The sequence below is a fragment of the Arvicanthis niloticus genome, chromosome 25 (genome assembly GCF_011762505.2).
Source record: "Arvicanthis niloticus isolate mArvNil1 chromosome 25, mArvNil1.pat.X, whole genome shotgun sequence".
Classification (NCBI taxonomy): domain Eukaryota; kingdom Metazoa; phylum Chordata; class Mammalia; order Rodentia; family Muridae; genus Arvicanthis; species Arvicanthis niloticus.
Window position 1 is genome coordinate 2152389 of NC_133433.1, and position 27297 is coordinate 2179685.

General features: G+C 40.8%; 1 protein-coding gene across 2 annotated transcripts in view; it reads right to left on the reverse strand.

Moving 5' to 3' along the window:
• Positions 1–27297, reverse strand: part of Mdn1 (midasin AAA ATPase 1) — a 118934-nt gene that overhangs the window by 36185 nt on the left and 55452 nt on the right. For both annotated transcript variants that reach the window (XM_076924022.1, XM_076924021.1), the window contains exons 41-66: positions 26465–26554; positions 26116–26379; positions 25710–25971; positions 23749–23908; positions 22963–23079; positions 20717–20925; positions 19333–19481; positions 18805–19016; positions 18149–18369; positions 16766–16879; positions 16179–16311; positions 15186–15301; positions 13939–14072; positions 12337–12494; positions 12052–12172; positions 11598–11808; positions 11091–11319; positions 10638–10758; positions 9873–10043; positions 7295–7509; positions 6556–6943; positions 5777–5886; positions 4420–5122; positions 1454–1615; positions 1045–1318; positions 242–477 (exon numbers count right to left, since the gene is read on the reverse strand). In XM_076924022.1, coding sequence (XP_076780137.1) covers positions 242–477; positions 1045–1318; positions 1454–1615; positions 4420–5122; positions 5777–5886; positions 6556–6943; positions 7295–7509; positions 9873–10043; positions 10638–10758; positions 11091–11319; positions 11598–11808; positions 12052–12172; positions 12337–12494; positions 13939–14072; positions 15186–15301; positions 16179–16311; positions 16766–16879; positions 18149–18369; positions 18805–19016; positions 19333–19481; positions 20717–20925; positions 22963–23079; positions 23749–23908; positions 25710–25971; positions 26116–26379; positions 26465–26554 — 5280 coding nt within the window. The remainder of the gene's footprint in view (positions 1–241; positions 478–1044; positions 1319–1453; positions 1616–4419; positions 5123–5776; positions 5887–6555; positions 6944–7294; positions 7510–9872; positions 10044–10637; positions 10759–11090; positions 11320–11597; positions 11809–12051; positions 12173–12336; positions 12495–13938; positions 14073–15185; positions 15302–16178; positions 16312–16765; positions 16880–18148; positions 18370–18804; positions 19017–19332; positions 19482–20716; positions 20926–22962; positions 23080–23748; positions 23909–25709; positions 25972–26115; positions 26380–26464; positions 26555–27297) is intronic.

The window sequence follows — 27297 nt, forward strand, 5'->3', positions numbered from 1 at the left end:
TTAGTCTGGAAATAGGACTGATTCTGACAATTTCATTATTCTTTATATTGAGTTATTATAAAATTTGCTAAAACTGGCATGCTCACCCTGCATGTAGGGAAAACCTCATTGGGTTAGAGGTAAGCCTTTGTTTTTATGTATAAATGTACAAGTCAACATTTCTGGAGACAGTTTGAGACAACATCCTCTGGGAAAACTTGCATCCTTGGGGAATTGCCTCCTTCCTAGCTGGCTACACTACCTGTTGAAGCACAGGGTGCTCTGGCCAGTCCTGGAGCAGCTGATGGACAGCTTCTGAAAAGCCTTGAAGCACAGGCTGGCACTGCCGTGCTTCTGCCACATTGGGGTGCTGGTAGAAATCATAGGGCCCATCAGGTTTCATCATCAGGTCTGAGGTAGCTTCCCCACAGAGAGTGTTAGAGGAGAGAGTGCAGGCCAAAAGCTGACTTCCCAAGAGCTGGTCATTCAGCTCAACTCCTGTGAACAAGATTGTGGCAAAGTCAGTGAACCCAGAAAGACAGTTTAACAGTAAGTTACAAAGAAACAATGGGCTAATTGAGACTAAAGCCTCTTTCCAATAAAGTAACTGATGAGACCATATGGGAAACTTCATGCAACCAACTGGTATTAACCAGATTCTATGAGTCTCAGAAGTGCTGAGTATTTAAAAAAAAAAAAAAAGATACCAAATTAGAGGCAAGGAACGTATCTTGGTATGTGAGGCATGACGTTTGTATTCCCAGCACCAGAAAAAAATAAAGGAACCCTCATCAACATCCTCATGAATCTGTTAGGAAAGCATGAATAGGCAAAGTGGAAACAATTCAAGGAAAACTTCCACAGACACCAAGTCTACATCCTTTCTCATAGGAAGTTAATGAAAATTTGCATTACTGCAGACTTTTTAATCTATTTCTTCAATTTTCAAGCTACAGGAATTAGGAACGAAAAGAAACTGCGAATTTTGTTATTTTAATTGTTCTGGAATAGCATTATCATCTCCTCATTTCGACCTCTCCAGAGTATTATGGAGAACTTCCATACCCATCAGAGGGTAGAAGTGTGTCAGCAGAGATGCTCCAGTCTGATAGCAAGAAAGAAACAGGCTGAGGTAGTGCTTTGCTTCATGTGGTGGCACAGTCTGTTGGTACCAAAGGGACCGTGCAAAGCTGAGGCACAACTGCTGGTGTATCAGCATCACTGCCTGCATTGAACTCTGGGACAGAAGAGTTGGGTCTGTGGCTGCTTCCTCTTCTCTCCCATCCGAAGCTTTCCTTTTCTCTTCTAGTGTTGGTTCCATCAAAATATCTGCAAAGTCCTAAACAACAATAAGACAATTCATCTGGTTACAGTCAGTAGAAAATGAAGAGGAGGAGAATATACTGTCAAGAGAACAGCGACATTATGACTTAAACACTGAATGCCACCGAAGCCTCGGAGCTTATCTTGCTACCTTTTCATGCAGTGGGAAGAGTCTCCTAAGCTCCAGTTCCTCCTCTTCCTCCTCACTCAGGGCTGTCCTGCAGCTCCTGCTCCGGAATCTGTACAGGCTGCTCTCTTGCTCTGCCTTCTCTTGAGCGATGCGCTCCTGCTCATCCCACTCATTGATGATCTCCTGAAAAGTTATATGGGCAGAAAGATGAAGCATTCATAAGAAGGTAATCGAGACTTAATCTTAGTTTCTCACAAATATAAAAGTTCCATGGGCCCTCAAACAAAAGTCAACAGCCTAGAAATAAAATCCCATGGAGCAGAGGGCAAACGAGCTTTCTTTCAGGCTGTTTGTTTCCTGGCTTCTTTCTGTATTGTCATAATCTCAAAGGTCTATAAGTCTGCTACAGCACAGCTAATCCTAGTGCCCCTTTTGTTCAAGGGAGTTCAAGAATGCACTCATTTAGTGGCACTTTGGCAGGTTAGCTTAGAGTTCAACATTGGACTATGCTAGATAGACACTTCTTGGATGCCCTTAGAGGGGCAAAAACTATAAATAACAACAGGCAGAAACAAGAGGAATCTTCATAGTGAGTTCCAGACTGGCTAGAGCCACACAGTGAAATCTTGTCTCCAACAACAACAAAAATGTAGTAAATGATGGACACCAACACACTATCAAACGTGGTTTTTCGTTGTTGTTTGGTTTCCTTATGTAAGTATTTTTAAATTAAAAATTGAACATGTATGTATATGTGTATGTTTGTTTGTTTTTGCCTGCTTGTCTACATACCCATGCACTGGGTGTACCTGGTGCTCAACAAGGCCCAAAAGATGGAGAAGGGCACCTGGAACTAGAGTTGAGCATAGCTGTAAGCCACCACGAAGGTGCTGGCAATTAAACTTAGGTTCTTTGGAAGAGTGACCAGTGCTCTCAGTCTGTGAACCATCTTTCTAACACCCACTTTTGTTTTATTTTAAAAAATAGTCTCATATATCTCAGGCTATCCTCAAACTCCGCATGTAGCTACAACTGGACTTGAATTTCCCCCGATCTTCCTACCTCTTGTTAGTGCTAGAATTAACAACTGCCACCAACTATTTTCATTAGTGCCCCCCCCCCCCCCCAAGTCAGGATCTCTCTTTGTAGCCCTGGCTGTCCTACAACTCTCTCTGTAGACCAGGCTGGTCTTGAACTCACAGAGATCCACCTGCCTCTGTCTCCCAAGTGCTAGGATTAAAGAAAGGCATGTGCCACCACTGCCCAATGCCACCATGCTTTTTTTTTTTTTTTTTGGTTTTTTGAGACAGTGTTTCTCTGTGTAGCCCTGGCTGTCCTAGAACTCACTCTGTAGACCAGGCTGGCCTCGAACTCAGAAATCCGCCTGCCTCTGCCTCCCAAGTGCTGGGATTAAAGGCGTGCACCACCACCGCCTGGCTACCACCATGTATTCTTTAAGGGTTGAGGAAATAGCATTTATCATTAAAGAAACATATTTAAGTTAAATGTCTAAGAAGTAGGTTTAAACATTTTAAATTTTTAAAAGATTCAGTTTTGATGTGTTTGAGTGTTTGGCCTGTATTCATGTAAGTGTACCATGTGCATGCCTTGTGCCCTTGGGAGGCCAAGAGAGGGCACTGGATCCCCTGGAACCAGAATTACAGGCATTGAAAGAGGCCATGTGGTTTGTGGGAACCAAATCAAGGTCTTCTAAAGAACAGTTAAGCCATACCTGCAGTTTATTAATGTTTTAAAGATAGAGTAAAAACTTACTGGGATTTGTGACAAGGTCTCATATAGCCAGGTAAGCAAGGAACTGGCTGAAGTCTGGAATGATCATCCTATTGGGATGACATGCCTGTACGTAAGCATTCTGGTTTAGGGGGTGCTAAAGAATCAAACTCAGGTCCTATGGGGTACTGGGTCAGCACTCTGCCCACTAAGCTATACTTCCAACATAGTTTAATCTTTGTCCTATAATCCTGGTCTCTAGGTTACCCAAATATGTAAGACTACTTACTATGGGATACATTGTTTTCCCCTTCAAAATAGTAAAAAAACCCAAACCCTTAAATATGTTAAGTAACTTAATAGCATAAACATACAGTAGAAAATTAGCAACAAAATACATGATGAATAAATAATACAGTGAGCAGGAATGACCATCAAATGCTATTAAGTTTGAAATTAAGCAGATGAACTCAGTGTCTTGCTGTGAGTCTTATAGCTCTAGCAATATGAAGGCAGTCAAGTTCCATGGACAGCCCAGAATTGACCCTGACCATCATATTCTTTTTGTTTCTGAGTACTGAGTCACTAATGCTAGAATATTATGTTTTAGCAAGCTGTTCCTACAAACGGAGAAAAAAAAAAAAATCAGCAAACCTGAGGCATATTATTTCAAATGAAAAAAAAAAAAAAATACATGTAATATGTACCACAAAGGAGGGCCTAGTTAATGTTTTAAAAGATTGAGGGGGCCGGGCGGTGGTGGCACATGCCTTTAATCCTAGCACTTGGGAGGCAGAGGCAGGTGGATTCCTGAGTTTGAGGCCAGCCTGGTCTACTGAGTGAGTTCCAGGACAGCCAGAGCTACCTGTCTCGAAAAACAAAAAAAAAAAAAACCCAAAAACAAAAAAAACAAAAAAAAAAAAAAAAAAAAAAAAAAAGATTGAGGGGACTTAGCCATGAATGCTATGCTAGCACACACCTATAATCTAAATCCTGTAATTTAAGATGGTAAGCCAGGATAAGTGTCATAAATTTGAGGCTGGCCTAGGCTACATAATGAGTGCTAGGGTAGCCAGAGATATAGTAAGACCCTGCCTCAAAAACAACCAAACAGCATACTCCACCCCTACACATTCTGTAGTCAACAAAAAGAAGAGACAGCATCAGACAAGTGAATACCCATTTTCCCAACCACAGTCTACCATGGCAGCTCCCTCAGGACAGAGGACAGGCAGACCTCTCAGGGACCGGCTTACTTGACACAGATGTCTGAAGAGCAGAAGGGCCCTCTGGTCTAGCTCCCCTTTGCACAGCACATGGGAGCGCAGGTAAAGGAGAGCATTCATCAGTAACTGCTCCCGGGTAGGGTAAGGTTGCTGGCTCTTGCCTTCTTCCTTTCTTGTCGCACGCTTGATGACCAGTTTCCCAAGACCACGCAGAGCTTCCAAAGAATTCACTGAGCACAAAGCATCTGCATGAGCTTGGTAGGTAGGGAAGCTGGGGCCCACAGACGGGAAAGCTAGCACAGCCATGGCCAGGGCCCCCAGATTCTCTGCACAGACCACACTACTGTGGAGGGAGGCATGGACTTCAGACGCCACTAGCCTCATGCCATGCTGCAACTGCAAGATGGATGCCTGTAATGGGGTCACAATGTCTGGATACAAGGCATACTCTTCTACTAATCGCTTCCTAAACTGGTGATGTGACTGCTGCCAAGAGGCCTCCTCCTTTAGAAGGTTCTGGAGTACTTGAGCAGACTTTGGTCCATCTGCATGGAGGGCCTGAAGAAGCCGCACAAGCAGGTCTTGAACAGCAGTGACCTTGGCGATGCTTGTGACATAGTGGTGGATCTCTTGCACCAAGGTCTCATAACTGGGAAGGTGGGGTCTGAAGGCCTGTTTCTTGGACAGGCTGTGGACTAAATTCTCCAGCTGACTGATCCTTTGGAGAAGTAACCTGAAGGCAAATTAACACAACATACAAATGCCGTTAAAAAAGCAGTGAATCCAGAAAAGAGAATGAAAAAAGTTATTTGCTAAGGAAAACTGTAGGGCAACACTGGCAATGATAACAGAAATGAGTAATATCTTTAGAGCATTCATTGATTACCACACTTGCTTGATACGTACTTTAGATGCATCTTATCATATACCCTTGTTAGTCCTGGAACTCATTCTAGACCATGCTGGCCTAAAACACAGAGATCCACCTGCCTCTGACTCCCATGTGCTGTGATTAAAGTGAGGGTTCCTGTTGAGGCCAGAGGCCAGAGGCCAGAGGCCAGAGGCATCAAGATACCCTGGAGCTACAGCTGGCTATGAGCATCTCGATATGAGTGATGTGAATCCAACTTAGGTCCTCTGCCGGAGCAGGTACACATTTAAAACAAAATCACCAAGCTGTCTCTTTAGTCCAGCCTCCTGCGTCTTTTTCTTCTTTTTGAATATACATATTTTGTGACAACAGTGAAGGATCTGGGCTCATGTAGTTCTGAGATATGCATCACTAGCACACTAACATAATCACAGTACAACCGTCAATCTCATACTGTCTTTTCTAAAAAACAAGGAGCCAGTTACCCGCCCCTCAACACAAACTTTGCTGCTTTACTTGATGTGTGGATGAGAGTGGCTGGTAATTATGTCATCTTCCAGGTCTCTTCCAGTTTGTAGGTGGGACAACAGGTTCCGGGTCTTCAGCTCACATTGCAGCTGGCATAACTATTGGAAAAAGGAATAAAAGGTCTTCTGTGGTAAGAGCCATGACCATGCACATGAAGACAATGTTCTGAGTACCGTTAGAGCAGTAAGATGGATAGAATCTGAATGACGCAAAGACTTGGACCACTCACTTCAGAGCTGTCAGCCAAAAGAAACTACTTTCCTCATGCCACTAAATTCTTGTCTACAAACAGCAGTGCATTTTTCACCCTATATCAGCTATGGAGGTTCAAAGCAGAGAGTCCCATATAATCTGAATTACATCACAATCTCTAGGGTCTTGGGACATAATTCTACTATTTCTCTGACAATGCCTACTTTCTCCCTGCTAAATCGAGTCAGAAATCTTAGAGGAAAATGTAGTCGTTCTAAGACTCATGAGAGGCTGGGTGTGGTGATGCTCCCACTCACTACAGTACTCAGGAGGCAGAGGGAAATATCTCTGTGAGTTCGAGGCTAGCCTGGTCTACAAGATGAGTTCTGAGACACACAGAGAAATCATGTCTAAAATAAACAAATAAAATAACCAAACAAACCCCCCCCCCAAAAAAAAAACAAGACTCAGAAGACCTCTCAGCCCCTAAGTAGCCTTACAGGGAACAAAGAATTAAACTACAACCAAGCTCAGCAAGCCAGGGAAGGAGCTTGGGCTCTACACCTGCCTCTTACCTCCTCTTGGGCATATTTGAGCTTATATGCATTCTTCACTGCAGGGTCAAATCGGGCCCAAGGAAGCCAAGTCTGAATCTGGAGTAAGCCAAGGCTCACCCAGAGCCTCCCACGATGGGCTGCTTCAGGAAGGTTCTGCTTACTCTCCCCATCACCAATAAAGTAGTGCAAAGAGGTGAGCAGGAGACAGAGTAGTTCTTTGGGAAGTGCCTCTTGACCACCTATATTCCCCAGAGTCTGGTCCACATGGTGGAAGGCCTGACTGTTCCCAAGCAGCAGATGTTCACAGTTCTGCATGTACTCCTGCCGCTGGGGTGCAGGAAGAAGCTCCGTGAGACCTAGCAGGTACCGGCACAGGACCAGCCCCTGGAGCCGAGAATCTGTGTGTCTGTGGGGACATGACACAGCACTTAGAGAGGCACAGTGAATCAAACAACCTCCCTGAATACATACTATCAATTCAGGAAATACTAACCCTAAACTGTTGAGGTAATTTTTCATGTAATCTTGCATGATTTTCTATGTATTACCCGTTGACTCACATATTCTTAAAATACAGGAATCAAACTCAGAGCAGCCTGTTATGGATTGCTAAGCAAGCTGATCTGTAAAAAAACTACTCTTACCTTCACTCACCAGAATCAGGTATTTGTGACTTAGAAGGAAGTTCCGAATGAGCCCTTGCTACACATGATGGAAAGCAGACAACAGCATTAGACTATTCCAGGGTGAGAAATACCTGAATTCAGCTACTGAAGGCACAGCCATGTTGGTCCATAGCAATGAACTGATGTCCTGGAGCTGCTGGGCTCTCTCAACCCACTCTCCCAGAGTGACATGTGAGGAAGACAGGAGGGGCAGGCCACTCACATCCCAGGAGCTTGCTCTGCTGCTGTCTGTTAGCACACCAAAGCAGCACTTGGAAAACACAGCTCTGCAGAGGCTGCCAGGGCCCTGAGCAACAAGAGAACCAAGTAACTCACAGATGAGAGCAGACAGAAGACACAGGAGATAAATGAGAGAAAGGCACAAAACTGTCAATGTAAGACACAGAGATAATTACACATAGCAAGGGTCAGATGGTCAATCCAAGAGAGAAAGCAAGAGTACATGCCACACAACTCTTGGGAATCTGCAAGGTTTATCATCAGAAACTTGGAGAGAGGTTTTGTAAATAGTATGAAGTGGCCCCAGTTACAACAAAAATACTGAACACATAAAAATAGTGCTGTGAACATCTATAGAAATAAGGTATATAATAAAGATGGCACTTCAAACAAGAATGGACAGGATCCATCATTTATAGCCTAAGAGGAAAAAACCTGCTTCCCTACCACAGAAAACAAGATATACTAATAAGGGGGCTGGAGAGATGGCTCAGTCTAGCACCCATAACAGGCAGCTTCCAGATGCTCTCTGACTTCCTCATATGGTACATGTAAACTCATACAAACATATACATACATAGCAAATAAATAAAAAGATATACAGATAAAATTAACATAAATATAAAATGAAGACACTGGAGAAAATATGGGGAAATTATTTTCACCCTACAACTGCCGAAAGAATTTTTAAGAGTTTAATACAAAACACAGAAAACTAGAAGAAATTGGAATACCTGAAATCATAAAACTGAGTGTCACAAAACAAACCTTATAGACCATAGAAAATTAGAAACACAGATCAGTCATACTGGGAAACTATTACTGCTCATAACCATAAAAAGATCTTCGAAGAGAAAGAAGGCATGGAGTTTGAAGGGTGGAAGGACCTGGTATGAGATGAGGGAGGGAAATCATGATCAGAATATACTATATGGGGGGAAATTTTTTTTTTTGAATAAAAAGTAAAAAGAAGAAAACAAACAAGACTTAAAGTCAGGAGAATGAAATGACTGGCTAAGGGCTGGAGGTGTGACTCAAGGTACCCAGCACATACAAGGCCCTGAGTTTGATTCCCAGCACCATGGTGGGTTAGGTGTAAATGATAACACTTGAAAAAATATAATCTTTTTAAGCATTACCAAAGAAAATACAAGTTATAATCAAGTGCTAGCAATGATTAGACACGTTGGCAATACCTACATAGTAAGCATATGGAAAATGGGTCCTCAGACAGACTGAGTCTCAAACCTTTCTGTACTAGAATAATGTCAGTTCTGTTCAAAGTCAACTGTCGACTAAAGGGAATCTGGAATCACCTGGGAGAATAGCCTTTGGGCATGCCTGTGGGAAACCACTCGGACTGTGTTAATGAGCCATCTGGATTATGGGCAGGGGATCCTGCACTGTGTAAAATGGAGAACAAGCTGAGCATGACCTCCCTCTGCCTAACAGACTGGCACCAGGAACAGGGAGCTAAAAGAATGTTTTCTTCTTTTGTTTTGCTTCTGTAAAGGTATTTCCTCACAACAATGGAAAAGACACTAAAACTAACCATGGACTTCAGGATTTCTGTCATCACTAATTCCTTGCATACTTAAAAAAGTAGAAAGCAGGACACTCTGCTTTAGGAACTATTAAATATATACACCATATATATCTTAATTTTATGTGTGTATTTATTTTTATAATTTGTGGCTCTTCTGATTAAGTGTTAAAATACTAATTCTAATAACTTACTTATGGTAATATCCAGATAAATATTAATTTACCCAGAATCAACGCAGCTTTTCTATTTTAAATAAGAAGGTACAGAGGAGTAAGAAAATGCAGCGTTTCCTAACTAGAAAGTAAGTAAATAGGGCTGGAGAGAGAGCTCAGAGTCTGCACAGTGACCTCCAGGCCAGGCAAGGTTATATAGTGAAACCCTACCTTCAAAAACCAAAAAAGTAAAAAAGAAAATACATAAATAAACTTTACAATGCTGAAATAAAAGGAAGAGTAAGCTGGATACATTTTCATGCCATACTTATGAAAAAAAGTTCTTAGAAATATAAGTAAATGCAAGGATGCATTATATATATATATATATATATATATATATATATATATATATATACTTCTTTGTAGTTTTGACTATTTTATGATTAGGAATGAATTAGAGACTTTGGTGTATTATGACATTTGTTACACAGGCAGGCTAGTTTTGAATGTACCATTCTCTTGCTTTGGTTTCCTGATTGCTCAGACTACAGGCATGTACTACTATACACAGCAAAACTTTTGTGATTTTAACTCAAAATTACACAAATCATTCATGATTTGGACAGTATACTTAATATTCCCCCAGAAAACAAAGTATCACAATCACCTATGTAAGCCAACTGGCACACAAAAAGAACAGGTATTTGTACGATTTTTATGCCAACAAACCTTCAGTGTGGAGTCCCAGCGGGACCTGGGCACTCCCCGCGGCTGTGCACCAGGCAGAGGACTCCATGTCAGCCAGCACTCTGGATCTGTGGTGACTGGACTGCTCCAAGAAGACCCAAATGTAGATGTAAATAACTCCGACCATAAACAAGAAACTTCTTGAGCAGACAACTAGAGATTAAGAGTTAGGTAAAAGAATATTTGAGAAAGCTTCCATCAAGCAGAGTTATCAAGTCTGCCATGCAATACCCAACAATACCTAATAGTGGTTAAACGGACTAATCCTAAACTTCCTATTTTCAACACCCCTCAATTATCTTGGTAAAGTTATGTAGGGTGTTTAGTTTTATAAACTAAGACAAGATGTTTGATAAGCTTGTGCAGAAAGGAAAATAACTCACACAACTGTGAAATCAGCAAAGGAAATACACAAAACATGATCCCCTCCTCAAAAAAAATTGAAGGTTGTTCTAAAGGAATTATATTAACCACATTTTACCATAATTCACATTAAACATGGGAGTAAAAAAACATGATATTTTTAGCCAAATGGGAATTTTTAAGCAGTCAATACTTTTATGTCATTTATTGGAAACCAAATGGATAATTCTGTAATATGTGTTATATAAAACCTTTGTTAACTGCAGAAGTTGAAAATTCAAGTTCACAATGTGGAACTCTGAAAGTACAATGTCCAGCAGAAATCTAAGACAAAGATAACCAAGACAGAAGGAGGCTTATTTCTCTCTTGATTTTGGTTTTTACCTTCTGAATATGCAGTAAAGACCAAAGATTCCAAAGCTTCTGAGGTGCAATTGGTGTGTGCTTAAGACAAAATGTGATGTGATGACTTATCTCCTCATCCATCTGTTGATGTTTGCTTGACCTATTCCAAAAACAAACAGGAAGAGGATGGAGTGTGAACCGTCAACAACTCCTAAAGAACTGCCTTTAGAGAGAAGGTGGAGCACACAGCCTACAGTCCTGGGAAACACCTCACTGACTCCATGGACTCCAAAGCAATCCAAGGAAAAGATCTGTCTTACCAAAATGGCAGTAACTTCCCTGAGCCTCAGCAATCACTCCTCAACACAAGATAATCCACAAGATAATACACGAGATAATTATTCACAAGATAATACAAAAAGAGAATCTGTCCCCCTCAAGAGAGTAACAGAAAAAAAAAAAAAAAAAAGAAAAAAAGAAAAAAGCGTTTACCTTCTCAGACAAGCCTGTGCTATAAAATCAGCTGTCACTCTATACTGCCACAGCATAGCCAGGTACTCAGTCACAGGCCACAGCTGAACACGCCTGGTGAGGTGAACTAAAGAGCCACGGTCTGGTTGGGATGAGGAAGAAGCTTCATGCGCCTTCTCCAGAAAGCCACGTGAAAGTCCTCTGGCTTTTAGTTCTGAACACTGAGTGTTCACAAGATTCTTCAATTCATCTTCAATTCCAATCAGAAAGACATGTATTAGAATAGTGTAGTCTTAAGTCCAAGGTCTAGATTCCCAATATCTGGCAGCATGGCTGTACCTGCTATTAACCCAAGTTCATCAGCTGGCTGTTCAACCCAAATTTCGAGTTTCCCCAAGTCCAATCATATTAACTTCTACACATCTAATGCTGTACGTGACTGATACTTTTTAAGTTGAGTCCAATGGGCAAACTTTATGAGCAACAGGGAAGAAGAAACTCAGCAAATCAAATACCAGAAAATATTACCTAAATTGACGTCTTCCAGAATGTTGGCTCTGAGGATCAATTCCCAGGCCTGTAGGAGACTTTTCTTCAAATTCCATTCAGATGCAACCACTTGGAGACGATTAATGTCTTCTTGCCACCCACACTCCCCAAAGACAGGCAGCTGTTCTCCAATAGCAAGGGCTCTGTTAAGGGCTTGCAGCTGTAAAAACCAGTCTACTACCAGCTTGTCCTAAAATAAAACCAAAAAGAGCCGACTCAAGTGTTGAAAGACAGTTCGTTTCAGTAGCCTAGACACAGAATTTGTCTACTCCAGGTGCTTTGGTAGACTTTAAGGTAATAAAGCTTTACCCAGCATCAAGTGAATACAAGGTAGTACTTTCTTATGAAATAAATGTTTAGCTTTGGAGCAAAAGCAAGTCCACTTGAGCTTTCAGGTTTAGGAGAAACATGATCACATTGTTTCTAGGCATACCTTAAAAGGGAATGGTCGTCCAAGAAACGCCTGCAGCTTCTTCACACCAGCAAAGCTGCCAGCAGGGCTGCCCAGACAACTGTGGATGTGCTCAGAGACCATCTGCACCTCTTTATAGTATCTTGAAAAAAAAGGGGGAGGAAATGCTGGGTTGTAAAGAGGAGTCTACACTTTTGTATTTTAATGTGTTTAGGAAAGTCAAAGAAGTACACCAAGCAAGAGGAAATGGTTTTCAATTCAAAATTCTCTTATCTTTTAGCATCACTGCTTGAAATAGGGTCTTACTTGTCTTCATGATTCATGAGGAGTCGGGGAATCTGATGGATCAAATGTTTGGAAACCCAGTGCCAGTGGAGGGCAAGCAAAGCCAGACCTGAAGCATCTACTGTCACTGTATCAGCCACAGTCCAAAACCGGTCCCGCCACTGCACAGAACCTAAGATCTTAAAACAAAATAAACCATGACTATTGCTTGTAAAAGACATACAACATGTTGGGAGTGGTGCTGCAAACCAGTAATCTCAGCACTTGGGAGAGCAGGAGGATTGTGAATGAGTTTAAGGCTAGCTTGGGCTACAAAGTGAGACCTTATCTCAAAAACCAAAGACAATCCACTACCAGTCTGACTGAAGTAAAACCCAACAGAGCCTAACATTAGTATAAAGCTAAACTGGAATACTTCTAGGCAGACAAAGTAAAGGTGCTTCACAGTCTATCCAAATCCCTGTCAGGGTTATGAAGAGCCACCAGAACATTCCTGTTGTAAGTAGTATTATTTCCTTTCCAACCTCCTGAGCTGTAAGAGGCCAGTCGCACTTCACAAGACTAACAAGCAGGAGGAGACCTGAGACCCAGTCTTTGTCTTTGAAGCTCTTAGTTAAGAGTAGTTATTAGTTACAGTAGCTCTTCCCTTCAGTCTGGAAAAATATATCATTCATGTGAACAGACTGTATTTGATATTCTATATGTCAGTTCCTAAGTGGTCCTTAATATTGACAGAATACAACCATACAAACAAAACCTTTCTGTGGTTTTTGATAGCCTTTATGGGAAAGGGGTTCTATGGCTAAAAAGTTTTACTAGATTTACAAGAATAAACTGGAATTAAAATGTTATTTAACCCATATGTAAAAATGATGATCTATAAGAAACTTTGGGTAAATTAACATATAATTGTAAAATTAAAATGCACACTAAGAGACAAAGGGATAAATTGTAGAACATTGCTGGAAGAGAGTATTACTCAGCCATAAAAATGAACAAAGTACTAATACGTGAAACTACATGGCTTTAAGTCGTGTTAGTTCTAATGAGAATGGTTCCATAGGGACATATATTTGAATGTTTGGTCTCCAATGGGGGACTATTTAGGAGGGAATAGGTGTAGTCTTGTTGGAGAAACTGGGGGTGGGCTTTGAGGTTTCAAACACTCAAGCCAGGCTCAGTCTCATTCGTTTTCTGCCTTCTACTCAATGGCTAAGATGTAAACTTTCAACTACTGCTGCACTGCCAGGCCTGGCTGCCTGCTGCCATGCTTTCCACTTGATAGTCATGGACCAATCCTCTGAAACTGTAGGCAACCCCCAATTAAATGCTATCTTTTAAAAGTTGCACTGGTCATCCTATCTGTCACAGTAATACAACAGTAACTAAAACACATCTCTAAATTAACTAATCAGATCAGAGATCTATAATATACATTTCGGTTCAATGGCTACATGATTACAGATGGGTTAAGAAGAGGAAAGAAACACAAAAGGACACAAGGAAACTTTTAGGGATGAGAATAAGTATCTTACTATCTTGACTTCTGTATTGGTTTTACAAGCATATGCACACTGAAATGTACTCTAAATAAAAACACTGATGGTCAAAGCATTGCCTCACCTTATTGACGTGGGCATCAGGAACCACCCCTTGGGGAGACTGTACCCAGAGCAGGATTAGGCTATCAATCAACTCAAAAAAAGCAGCAAGATTGGCCACAATTTCATGGGGCGGGCTATGATAGTTCTCTGGATCTTAAAGTAGACACAAATAAAACAATTACATCCCATGAGTTAATCTTTAAATCATTTTCAAAATAAATTATAATCTAGTTTTTATTTTCATCTCTAGTATAAAGGTTTATTAGAAAGCTCAAAATCAAAAGCATATTTTGCATGTATTATAAAATTTTGCAGATAAGGTTTAGTAATACCTATGGATGTTAATAATGTCCTAGTGGAAAATGCAAGCTATAAAGCAAAGTTATATATTTTATATCCATATTTAAATATAAAAAACTGGGGCTGGAGAGATGGTTCAGCAGTTAAGAGCACTTGCTCTTCTTTCAAAGGACCTAGCAGCCACATGGCAGTTGATACCAAGGGCTCTGATACTGTCTTCTGACAGCCAAGAGCATTCGGAAGGCATGTGATACATACACATGTATGCAAGCAAAACCTACACATGTATAAATGTATGTACATATACATAATTAAAAAAAAATTAACCAAACAGAAAACACTGGACCAGAGCACATGAATGTGGACGGTGTCTTAGGCCATCTACTGCTCAGATAAAATACCAGGACTGACAGGAATTGTTTATTTAGCTTACAATGCTCAGTTCACAGTCCACTGAGAAAATGCCCCACAGGCTTGCCCTTGGGCCCTTCTGGGGCAACATTTTCTTAATTTGGGTTTCCTTTCAAATGACTCTAGTTTGTGTCAAAGCTGACAAAAATTAGCTTTTAAAACATTTATTCTTTCATATAGTTTTGATTTTTTTCCTACATTGTATGTCTTTGATTAACAATATGTAGGAATAGAGAATTGCTGATTCCCATACAGCCACATGCCTATGGACAGACATTATCTGAGCCAAGCAACCTGCTTTTGAACTACTAGTTCTGCAACTTGCTATACATGTGACCTTGAACTTCTCTGTTCCCAATATATGAGAATTGTTATTTTGAGAATGCAGCAAGAGCATTTAGCTGAGCACTTGGCATAGCGTTTGGTAAATCAATACTGAGTATATTTCATATCAGGTCAACAAACCAAAGGGAATCTAAAAGCAGCAGCTGCTGAGAATGTCTCCTAGTGCTTGCAACACCATAACTAGACTACAAAAGGAAAAATGTTTTTTACCTTTGTGAAATTCAAAAGACATCCTCAAAACACTGCTTCTTAACTTCTTACTACCAACAGATACCAAATTTGCTTCAGTGAAAATCCTCTTTTCTCGGTCAAGATAAATAATTGTCCTACAACGAGATCCAAAATATAGTTTCTTACTGGTTAATAGAACCTCTTTTGAAGTAACAAAGTTGGTTTTGAGGGTGGGAGCAAGTGATACCGTAACCGAACTCGGGCAAGTGAGCACACTAGGTAAGCATCCTCTCACTGACCCATAACCACAGTAAAGAAATACTTGGAACCTGGCAACATCAATCCCTACATCTAGCCCATTTCTCTTCTGTCTCTGCAAACTCTGGACTGGAGAGAAGAGTTCAAAGAATACATGTGGTTGGTAAACACTGGCATCAAGAAGACGACGGGATCCCACTCTATTGTTTTGCCATAATCTGACAGTAACCTGAGCTCTACATAGCAGCTGTCACTGCATTAGTGAGCATAAAGTAGGATGGTCCCTAGAGTACTAGGACATATTCGTAGTCATGCAAATTCATCAAAATCACATGTTCATTCTTAGCACACCTTTAGGTAATACATACTGTACTTTGATTATACATTTATTTAAAAAATATTACACTAATGACCAATTATTGGTTAAAAACAAACCAAAACCAAAATGTTGCCTGGCAAAAAGAAAAATGAAATAAAAAATGAGGGAAAATGTACTAGACTATTTATAGGTGTGTTTACTTAAGTTGCAGGAGTTGTGCCTGTCTGCCATATCTGAGGATGAAAACTAAAGCCGACATATCTGAGATGATGAGAAGGTAATGGGAGGCTGCAGGGACTGATTGGCAGAAACACAACTGTCTACCACCAATGCTGAGTGAATACGATGACGTGTAACACCTAATGTTTGTTTCATAAAATTAAAGCCTACATACATAACCTGTTTCTGACACACAATGGCAAAGGCCATTAGAAAAAGTGTCTAGAGCCACCCACCTGTTTGCAACTGATTCCAAGAGAGCAAAGAGCTGTTCAGCCTGGTCTGACTGTGGATCAAAATCTAATGAATTTCTAATGATATCCAGAGCTTGCATATTCCACCGAGGGTCCAAGGGGATCACAAAGTCATCTAGTTTAAAGAAAAAGAAAAGAATTATATAATTAACATGCCTGGCCTTAGTTGAGTATTTTTACTATTTCCTGTCCGTGTGAACATGTGATTCCAGCTTTCAAATGAATTAAACAATTAATTATCAAAACAAGAAACACTAAAGGCTAACTCTTTTCATTAAGGCTTTGTATTATCTAAAGTAAATATATCCTGTATACTTTCCTTTCAAGTGAAATATTTTATGCTGAAAACTCTAATTATCAGTAAACAAAAGAATCTTCAAATTAGAAGAGAGAGAGAATCTAAATGGTAATGTTTCTCATTTCGATCAGTGACTCTCTAAGAGCTGAGGGCCAGCGAGGCAGTCTTAGACTACTTCTCATCTGCCACATCACATCTTTGGAGCCATGGTAACAGAGGGAGCTGTGGACAGTTCCCTGAAGTTTTCAGGAAGGAACCAGTAGGTAAATACCTCTTATATTCGTCTGTAATAGTTTTAAGACATTACTGACTCCAGCTGAGAGAGAAGTTGAGTAAAATTTCCTAAGAGCAGTGGCACTGGCTTCCAGATGAATCCGCACTGACTCTGTAGAAGGAGAGACATTGTTAAGGTCCAAGGCTGTGCTGTCCAAATGAACTTTGTGCAATAGTGCAAGAGTCATGAGAAAGACTGAACTGGGGCTAGGGCAAATAAAGCACTGGTTTACAAGTTACTCGACTCTCAAGACTTTATGTTCTATTCATCTATGTTACTATCTCTGTCTAGTGACAATCATATAAAACAATCTAAAGAAAAACATCACAAATTCCCTCTGTATGTATGTATGCAGTGGCTTATCTGTAAGTTTTCAGGAAGCACAAGAGTTCATATATATTAAGTTACTAAGGTAGACTTTATTGTTTTTGAGATAGGGTTTTCCTTTTTAGCCCTGGCTATTCTGGAACTCTTTTGGTAGACTACAGTGGCCTCAAACTCACAGAGATCTGCCTAGCTCTGCCTCTCAAGTGCTCAGAATAAAGGTGTTTACTCACCACTGCCTGGGTTGACATTTTTAAATAGGTATGTGTACAGGAAAGATGTTGGACAATCTTGGGTGCTTAGAACCTTCTAACTCCTTTGAGATAAATCTCTTATTTGTCTGGAATTTACCAATTAGGTTACACTGTCCAACAATTCCCAAGCCTCCTGCTGTCTCCCTGTTGCTTCCATTACAAGTAATTCCTGAGTTCCCACTTCTATGTCTAAGACTTGTGAATTACCCATTACCAACAAATCTGATGTCCTATAATTTACAATGTAGGAGTTTTCACTACTACTTTTGTTTTCCTCCTTTGAATAAATAACAAATTAAGCACAGGCTTGGGGCTGAGCACAGTGGTAGAAGCTTTTAATCTCAGCACTTGGAAGGCAGAGGCTCGTAGACCTTTGTGAGTTCTTAGGCCAGCCAGAGCTACATAGTGAGACCCTGTCTCAAACAAACAAAAAATAGAATCTTAAGAACCTTTAGGGTAAATAAATTATCAAAAACAACACTATTCTCAGAAAAAAAATCTAAATAACAAATTTAAAAAGTGACATGATGCAATACCTTTTCCTCCTGAACTGAAAAGGACAGTCCTGAAATATTGAGGCATTTCTCTTGATACACAGAGGTAGACATCTCCCTAATTTAGCAGCTATATAAACAATGCAGTGTCACACTTTTTTTTTTTTTTTTTTTTTTTTTTTTTTTTTTGCTGTTTCTCAGTCATACTTTCAACAGTGTAGTAGTCACAAACTAACATGTCTGCCAAGGCTCTTGAAACAAGGGAAACATATGTAACCCCTCTCACCTGTACAAGCTTTGCTACTTACCGAGCCCCTGTGGTATGTTCTTGGCTAAGTGACAAAGCCACTTAACTCTGAGCATCCAATCCTGATTGGTTGCTCTTTCTATGAGCAATTTAACAGCCATGGCTAAAACCTCTGGTTCATCGATCCAGCAAGTATCTACTTCCACTGCATTGAACGTCAGGTTCTCAGGGCTACAAGTCTGCATAATGTTCTTTAAGTCTTGTAAAGTAAGAGGCTGACTCCTAGAACTCACAGAACAAGAAAAGGTAGAATTAGAACTGTCTTTTACATGACATTTCAAAATAAAATAAAACAACAACAACAAAACCCCCCAAAACAGTGATAGTTGGTTTACAAATACCAAAGACAAAAGACCCCTAACCCATACTGAGGGATGGAGTGTGGCTGACAGGAACATTCTCAGCACGACCAAGGCCTGAACTCATTCGGACTGCCTTCTGTGAGCATATATCAGCTATAGCCATAACATCTGGCTCACCAGTCTAGAAGGATCTACTTCTGCACAGGACTTGTAAATGCATGGGACTGATAACAAACAGTAAAAATGGGATGGCTAGACAGTAAGTAGCCACAAATGCTGGGTGGGCTACACTGTGCTCGCCGTTCTTGGCAAAACCAAAATCTATCCAAGAGAACACACTGAAGATTCTGCTGACCTTGTCCAGCTGCTAGTCTTCAGGCTCATCCTGTTGAGGCAGTATGCTAGGATTTGCCCGTCACTCCTGACGACAGAGAGTCGAGAGTCTTCTGTTGTAAAGAGAGCTGAAGGCAGAGAATCTGGCCACAGCCCTGTGGCAATAATGGAGTGTCCCCAAGTTTCCCTAGCTTGCAGAGATGAAGTATGACTTTCCAGCAAAGCCTGCACAAGCTGTAAAATGAGAAGCACAGAGTCAAGGGCACTGACAAAGTACTGTCATCAAAATTATCAACAGACAAATATTTGAAGGAATCTAGGGTTCACTTGTAAACACTTCTCAGACACACTCTACAATAGTTAAATTGTTTTGCCAATGTTTCAGGAAAAGAACATTTACATTTAAATTAATTCCAGGAATGCACACAGATACTAGATCTTTAACTGGAATAAAACAGAAGTCAACTCTCTTAAAAGTTGCTATCCACAGAAATAATTTCCTCTACCTCAGTGTTACAACTTGGATAGTGGTATGAAACATTCACAGTACCTTCTGATTTGCTGCTGAATGCTGAGAACACACATAAACTTCCCAGCATGCTTCAAAAAAGGCTTTGTGTAAGCTCAGACCACGCTGTAGGTACTGAACAATGAGTATGGCTGTGTGACTGAGAGTGGAGACAGATGATGTTGGAGAACCTATAAAGATAAAACATTGTCATAAATGACCAATGGCTTTCTAAAACCTTTGATAAAAAAAAAAACCGACAAATATGGGGCTGGACAGATAGCTCTGCAGTTAAGAACACTTTCAAAAGGACCTGGGTTCAATTCCCAGCACCCACATGGCAGTCTGTCTGATCTGACACCCTAAAACAGAAATACATGGAAGCAGAACACTAATGTATGTAAGTAAAAATATTTAAACAACAATAACAACAAAAACCCAAACAAACCAAATATGTTCTGATAAATATGCCTTTACATTAATCTTCTGTACACTGACTCTTAACCATGTATTTGTTTTACATCTAGGGTCTCCTAAGGGCACAACAGATGTTGAAGAACATTACTACCACTTGCCCCATCCACCTTCTCTCTTATTCCCTGGCATCCTGCAGTGAATCTGAGAACTCTTTCACAAGTGTCACATGTATCTTTAATCTCAAGCTGACATACACCAAGGACGGCAATGAGTATGACCTATAAAGGACCATGGGGGAACCACAGGTCTACGAAGTCACAACTGCTGTCAATATTAACTAATTCTGACACTTTATCAACTCACTAGGCCTCATCTAGGACAGGAATACATGCTTGCAGAACAGACAAGCATGTACCCAGCACAGAGCAGTTATTTGGTAAATGGTATTTCATTTATCACTACTCATCCTTTTAACATAAAGAAAAGAAATGACAGAAATTAGAGCTGCTTCAATTCAAAGTTTCTACCTTATTTCTCCTTCATAAGGGCAAATGGTCACCCAAGAGATATGAAAAGGCAGAAGTACTCAGCAAACGGTCCCTGCTGCAGGAGCACATATCCACTATTATCTTAATTATGTGTGTATGTGTGAATCTGTGCTTCAAATATGGGTGTCCAAGTTTCAGGAGACGGTGTCAGATTCCCTGGAGCTGAAATGGTGAGCCCATTGACAGGAATGCTGGGAATAAAATGCCAATTTTTGGAAGAGCATGTGCCTGTAACTGGTGAGTGATCTCATAGTTCCCTATGGAGCTTAACACACTGATGGCTACACTTCTCCCAGATGAGAACTCCATTCTTGAAGTATCTGAATTTCACATTTTAAACATGTGACCCTGATCTCTTTTATTTCAATGTACACCAAATGAGAGCAATCTAGGACTGCATGGAACAACCTGAATTGCTACTGGACTAAAAACTGCAGAGGCCCTGAAATCAAGATCCTCACCTCTAACAAGGCTCTGGACTCCTGTGTGCAGAGCCAAGAGGATGTCACACACACTGTCCCCCACCAATCCAAGGCTGTGCAGCACAACTTTTAAATCCAGGGTATCTGGGATGCCCTCATCCTCTTCTCCTGAAATGTAGATTTCAAGTCCACGGTTCCTCATAGCTCGGGAAATTTCTCCATGAACAGGATCCATGGAGAGAAAAAGCCTAATAAAGAGGAAATTATAAGGGAAATTGATGAGAGAGAAAAATCAAACCTCAGAGCAACCAAAGGCCTCTAGCCCAATTGTTATGGGCAAATTATATGTCCCTCACCTACAAGGAATTCATGGAAGATACGAACTCCATCTCACCGTGTGATACCTGTACCTCTTTTTTAATACATGTCAATACCAGTCAATCAGTTTCTCTAAACCTACTTTTGCTTTTAAAATTTGTTTTTATCTCTGTGTATGTATTTGAGTCTGTTTACACAACTGTGTGTGGGTGCTTACAGAGGGTGCCAGATCCCCTGAAGTTAGAGTTTAAATAGTTATGAGGTACCCAATATGGGTGTTGGTAACCAAACCCCAAACTTCTGCAGGAGCTGCAACCACTGAGACATTTCTCCACCCTCATATCCTGGCTTTCCTAAGGAGCTATGCCACGAACTTACAAAGTCTTACTTTCAGATCCTCCCCAACTCAGGCCAAGCCTATTTATTATTCTTATCTACCCACATAGACAGACAGGAGATCAGTAAACTCCAGTCTTGGTGAGGTTTTCTACTTCTGTGACAAAACAGCATGAGAGATTATGTCAACTCACAGGTCCACATCACAACCCATCATCTAAGGAAGTCAGGGAGGAACTGAAGCCAGCCAGGGATCTAGAGGCAGGAGTTATTGGCACAAGCATGGTGGACTGCAGCTTACTGGCTTGTTTCAGCCTGGCTAATTTACAGTATCCAGGACCACTTTGTTGGGAGCCGACTTTAGCAGAAAGCGGCTAGATCAACTTTGCAGCCATCTGGAACCATATACCCTGACGAAAGATTTGGTTTTCAATAGCCTACAACAGCTGAAGCACACTCTGATATCCCACATATTTTGTGTTGCTGTTTACTGCCCCCAGCTGCAAGGTGCACGTGGTAGTCACGCCTGCAAGGCATGCAGTTCACGTGCTGTCCACGTGCTATCCACGCCATACATGCTTATAAGGCGCACGTGCTATCCACGCCTGCAAGGCATTGCGGTGCACGTGCTGTCCACGCTATAGACGCCTGTAAGGCTTACGTCATATCAACACCTGCAAGGCACGTGGTATCCACGCGCCTACAAGGCACGTGGCAAAAGCCTATAAATAGCTCAGAATTCCCTTCAATAAACGAGACTTGATCAGAATCTCTGTCTTGTCTCCATTCTTTGCGTCTCTTCCCCTTTATCCTCTCTCTCTCTCTCTCTCTCTCTCTCTCTCTCTCTCTCTCTCTCTCTCTCTCTCTCTCTCGCTAGACCCTGACCCTCGGACCGGAACGGGCAGTACGGGCTGCAACACCACTTGACCAGGAGTAGCAAGGCCCAGTGAGTTGGACCTTCCTACATCAACAATCAAGAAAATATACTACAGACTTGCCCATAGGACAATCTAGTGGGGATTTGTTTTTCAGTGGAGGTTGCCTTTTTTAAAACAACTCTAGTTTGTATCAAGCTGACATAAATCTAGCTTGCACAACTTTTCTGTAACAGACAATTTCTCTTCATCAATGTCACTCCACATCTTCATTTAGCTATCTGACATCTCTACTTATGTTAGAAACAAAAGAACAGATTTATGGCTGGCTGTCCCATACCAAACTTTCTCCTTTGCCAGTATACCCCTTCTCAATTACAGCCTCTCATTTGCGTAATTACTCCAGCCCAAACCAGAGATACCATCCTTGTCTCTTTCCCTCAACTCACAGGACCCACCCATATGACCACCCCCCCTTCTCCCTAGGCTACCAGCAAAGAACTGTACTGACTTCCTACCTTCTATGCCTTACTGTTAGTTAACCTTAGAGAAGGACCTCACTTCCTTTTGTAGTCTACTGACCTCAAAGCCTAGTAAGTACCTGGCAAACAACTGGCCCTCAATACATTCTCTTTAACAGAACGATCAAGTGGCCTTCTTAGAACATGGTGCACAGTGTACAGAGAGGCTCTATTTGATGTCTGCCTTTGTTTCTGAAGCCACCAAATTCTTTATTAATGTAAAAGACAGGAGTACCTGAAATTGGGATTTGGTGTCACTGTGCAAGTGGATCCATCTACCATTCCTCTCTCGTTAATTGTGAGCACACCACCAGGTTCGAGTAAGGCATTCAGACGATCCAGCACTGATGGACTGCAGAGAGAATTCAAATGGTATTCAGGCCGACATGTTGCCTTCACTCTACTATTCTTGCACAAGTCCACACTTGAATTTGGACCCACATGTCCCTTCGAGAGATCATTCTTTTAGAGACTGTGATTTCTTCCAAGAGTCAACTCCCTTTTCTCATTCCCACTCTCAAAGGCACATAGTTTGATAAAAAGTACACACATTCCATGAAATATGGAAAAGCAACACATAGGTCCCTCTTCTCAAAATTACCAATATACTTGAAAGTAACTGGATTTCAAACAAAAAACATCCAGAAAAAAGTTCCAAGAGCAGAAGCCACCACTTAAAAATAGTTTCTTATTTTAGCAATTTTCTACTTGTCCATTTTCTCATAGTGGGATAGAAAGTAATATGGATTGTGGTCATTAGTCATATGTATTTACTGATGTTTGCCTGTATTAGCTCTTGCATTTAAAATGGCCTTAACAAGAGATTGATGATGTTAATAGGAAGCAATCCAATGACCAACTCAGACTTCACTACATGATAGTCTAAGAATGGCTGGAGATGCAATGCTAGTGAGACAGCTAACAGGTTAAAAATACAGAGCCTCAGTGTGAGTCTTTACAATTAACAAACACAAGCCAAGTTCCAGTCACACCCACTCATGATTGTACAAATAGTTCTTACTTGCAGAAATTCACATTGTCCATCAGAAGCCAATCACCAGACTTTAGGGCCTGAACTAACATGCTGTCAACCCACTCAAAGCTGCCATGACTCCGGCCACTGGCTGACTGCAGAAGCTTTGCCCCGAAAGCCCGGAAATCTTCGACAAGTTTGGCAAAGTCTATAATGTTACAGACAAGAATAAGCATCCAGTACTCAATGTTAAAGCAAGGCACTTCAGCCTCCTACCCAGGAAAACCCCAAACAAATCCCAACACTTGTTTAAACACAGCTAATAAAATTATGTTTATTACAAACACTTTCAAAAACTACAATTTAATAGCTACATACTTGAAGTTAACTCTGATGAATAATTTCAGTGTGTTTCAATTTTTCAAATGTCTGAAAAAATAAAGTCTCTTACCCATCATAATTTTATATTAAAGAGCTATAAACTGGCATAGCAGAATTACTGCCACTAAAATCTATCCATCCACCTATCTATATATGTATTACATAAATACTTTATAGTCTAATAATGACAGCCCTTATCTAGAATTCTTCAAATGGTCTTTTGTTAGAAATTATTTTGTATTATTGGATTCTTGCTGAGCCATTAGTATTGGGGGTTGGACAGGAGCTGTCCCTGACCAACAAGCACCTCATGTATACCAAGTGATGCTATGTAAACCTGGCTCCCCAACTTAAAGTTGATTGGTTAATAAAAGGCTAGAGGCTGTGATCAGGCGGTGGGGAAGGGGGGAGTGCTCAGAACTGAGTAAGGAGTCTCAGGAGTGACCATAGGAGAAGGAAAAGTAGAGAGAGGAGACCACCATGAATGGAGATGGACCATGAGCACATGGATAGGAGAAATGGGCTCTAAGTGCAGGCTGATGGACCAGAAATAACCCAGGTAAGGCCTAAACAAGTAACAAGGGACATATGGCTGGGATGTAAGCTAGAACAGTTCACTACCTGCCCAATCTACGCTTACAGCTTATAAATAAAATACCAGGACTGGGTCTCTTTTATATGCACCAACTAGAATAAATAATTCATCTACACATGAGAGTATGCTTAAGTTCCCATTTTTAACTTGAAAACTGAGGAGAAAACAGGAGAGAACACAAGGCAGCACAGCATTGTACCTGAGAGCAGGGAGGGAAAAACCAAGATGAAGGCTTTTGTAGAGAGTATAGAAAAGGGGTGGGAAACCAAAGAAGACAGGTGTCTCACTGAAGCAAGACAGGGGGGGCAACTAGACAGAGCAGCAGAATACTTGAAAGGAGGGGCTTCTGAGAGGACGCAAAGCAAAGGGCCAATGTGCTTGTGGCTAAGTAACCCTGCATATCCATAAAGTCATCTGCCCAAAGATGAAGCAGCAATTACAGGGCTGGAGCAACCCTGGGACTCTTTTCAGTTACCACCAGCCAAAGAGAACCCTCAGCAAATGAGATGCTTTAGGGGCATGCCACAAGAGAAAATGTTCCTCCTCTCCAGTCCTGAAAAGCTTAAAAATTATCTTAAGATTAAAATAATCCATAGGGAACCTATTGCCTATCAAGAAAAGTCCAAATATAACATATCAATAATATGATATAATGCAGTGCTTCACAACTTAAAAACAATGTCTAACATTCTATCAAATTTACAAGAAAGATGAAAATGCTCACTTTGAGAGGAAATGAATTAAAAGAAAACAAAAACCACTTGCTGGTCAGATAACAGACTGGCTTGTAGCTGGATAGACACACAATGAGGAACAGAGCTTAGTAACCAGGCATTTTAGTATTTGCTTTTTCAGTGGCATCAATCTGAAATCCCATTTCTCAGCATTTTACTTTAGAAGTAAACCTTCTAGTTTTGAGGAGTAATCACTACATATATTAAAAATATGATGTGACATCCATTAATATATTCCTATAAATACAACAGTATGGTAATGTTTGAGTGTATGACACACACACATCATATACACATACCTGCTTTGGAGTATGAGTTAATTTTATTATTGAGCCGTTGCATAAGCAGCAATACTGCTTCCAGTTTGTTGACAATCTCTATGGTGACACCTTTACCATCTTCACCAAGACATTTAGGTTTATATGTCAGAAGGAAATGGCTCCAGGCTCGCAACACTACTTCTGTGTCATCAGCACTGATAAGAAGACTATCCCTTAGCAGGACCCTGACAGTACGCTCTACCTTCTCAAGTAGTAGCCTCCAAGGTCGGATAATATCAACCTGAAATTTCCAAAGCACATCAAAAGCCATTGGCCAGGGTGAGAGGATACTGCTGCAAGTAGTCACCACCAATACAAAAGCCCCTATAGGCAGACCACAAGTTTATTATGTTACACCTGTCAATGTAAAAGTATACCAAGGTACCTGCTCAAATCCGCCCAGAAGCTCAGTAGTATCCATTGCACTATTCATAGCCATGATCTTTAAGGTATGGCCAGTAAGGTGTGCAAGAAGCTGGACCAGGCTGGTCTTGCCCACAGAGGCTGGCCCCACAAGGATGACCATCCAACTCATCTGCACACACTTCATGATGGGTTCCAGAGACTGGAATGATTGGTGTAGGAGTGACAGGGGCCGGCGGGATGGGTGAGGAACATAGCTGCTGCGAGAAAGGACCGAGTAGCCAATCTGAAGAAAACATAGAAGTCATATGTAGTGACATAGAAGCCATGGAAAATTGTCATAGGGAAAAGGATTATTCCAGTCTGTTTACCTGAACATCATAGGGAGTGATATGAAATAGTCTAGTTCCTATGTATGGCATGGAATTGGAAGCAAACACATCCTTAAACACAGTGATAACCTAAAGGAAGATAATGCATTGAGAATATAAATCATCTTATAAATCATTATAAATTCTTACACGATGCTGAAATGGATGGTCCTAGAGAACAAGCAGAGCAACAAGTTACTACACTTAAGACAAAACTAGCAAATGTTTCCTATTCCTTTAGTGTTCTCTTAGAAACGTCAGAGGGTAAGGCTGGGCATTGTAGCATATACCTATAATCACAGTATTGGAAGGGTAAGGCAGGAAGAACACAGGTTAAATGGCAAGTCTGAGCTAAATAGTACTAGTATAGCCTCAGGTACATCAAGACTGAGTGACCCAAAACAAAAAGCATACACTATATTAACAACAAAAGTAACTTGAGCTCAAGAACAGAGCAACGTGGCTGAATAAGATGGCTCAGTGGTTAAGAACACTGGCTGCTCTTCAAGAAGACCCCAGTTTGAGTTACAGTGCCCACAGGGCGGCTCATAACTGAACCTTCAGTTACAGGGAATCCAATGCCCTCTTCTGGCCTTGGTGGGCACCAGGCATGCACATAATGTAGATATATATGCAAGCAAAGCATCCATACACATAAAATTAAAATTATATAGTAGCTACATGACATCAAATTACTTGTAATTACAGTAAAAATTATACTATAAATTAAAATGAAGTTACGGGCACTATGGCAAATCTCAAGATAAAACATTTGCTTCTATGTCATAAAAATATTAGTGCTAACCTGAAGATTATGAGGAAAAATGCAGCAG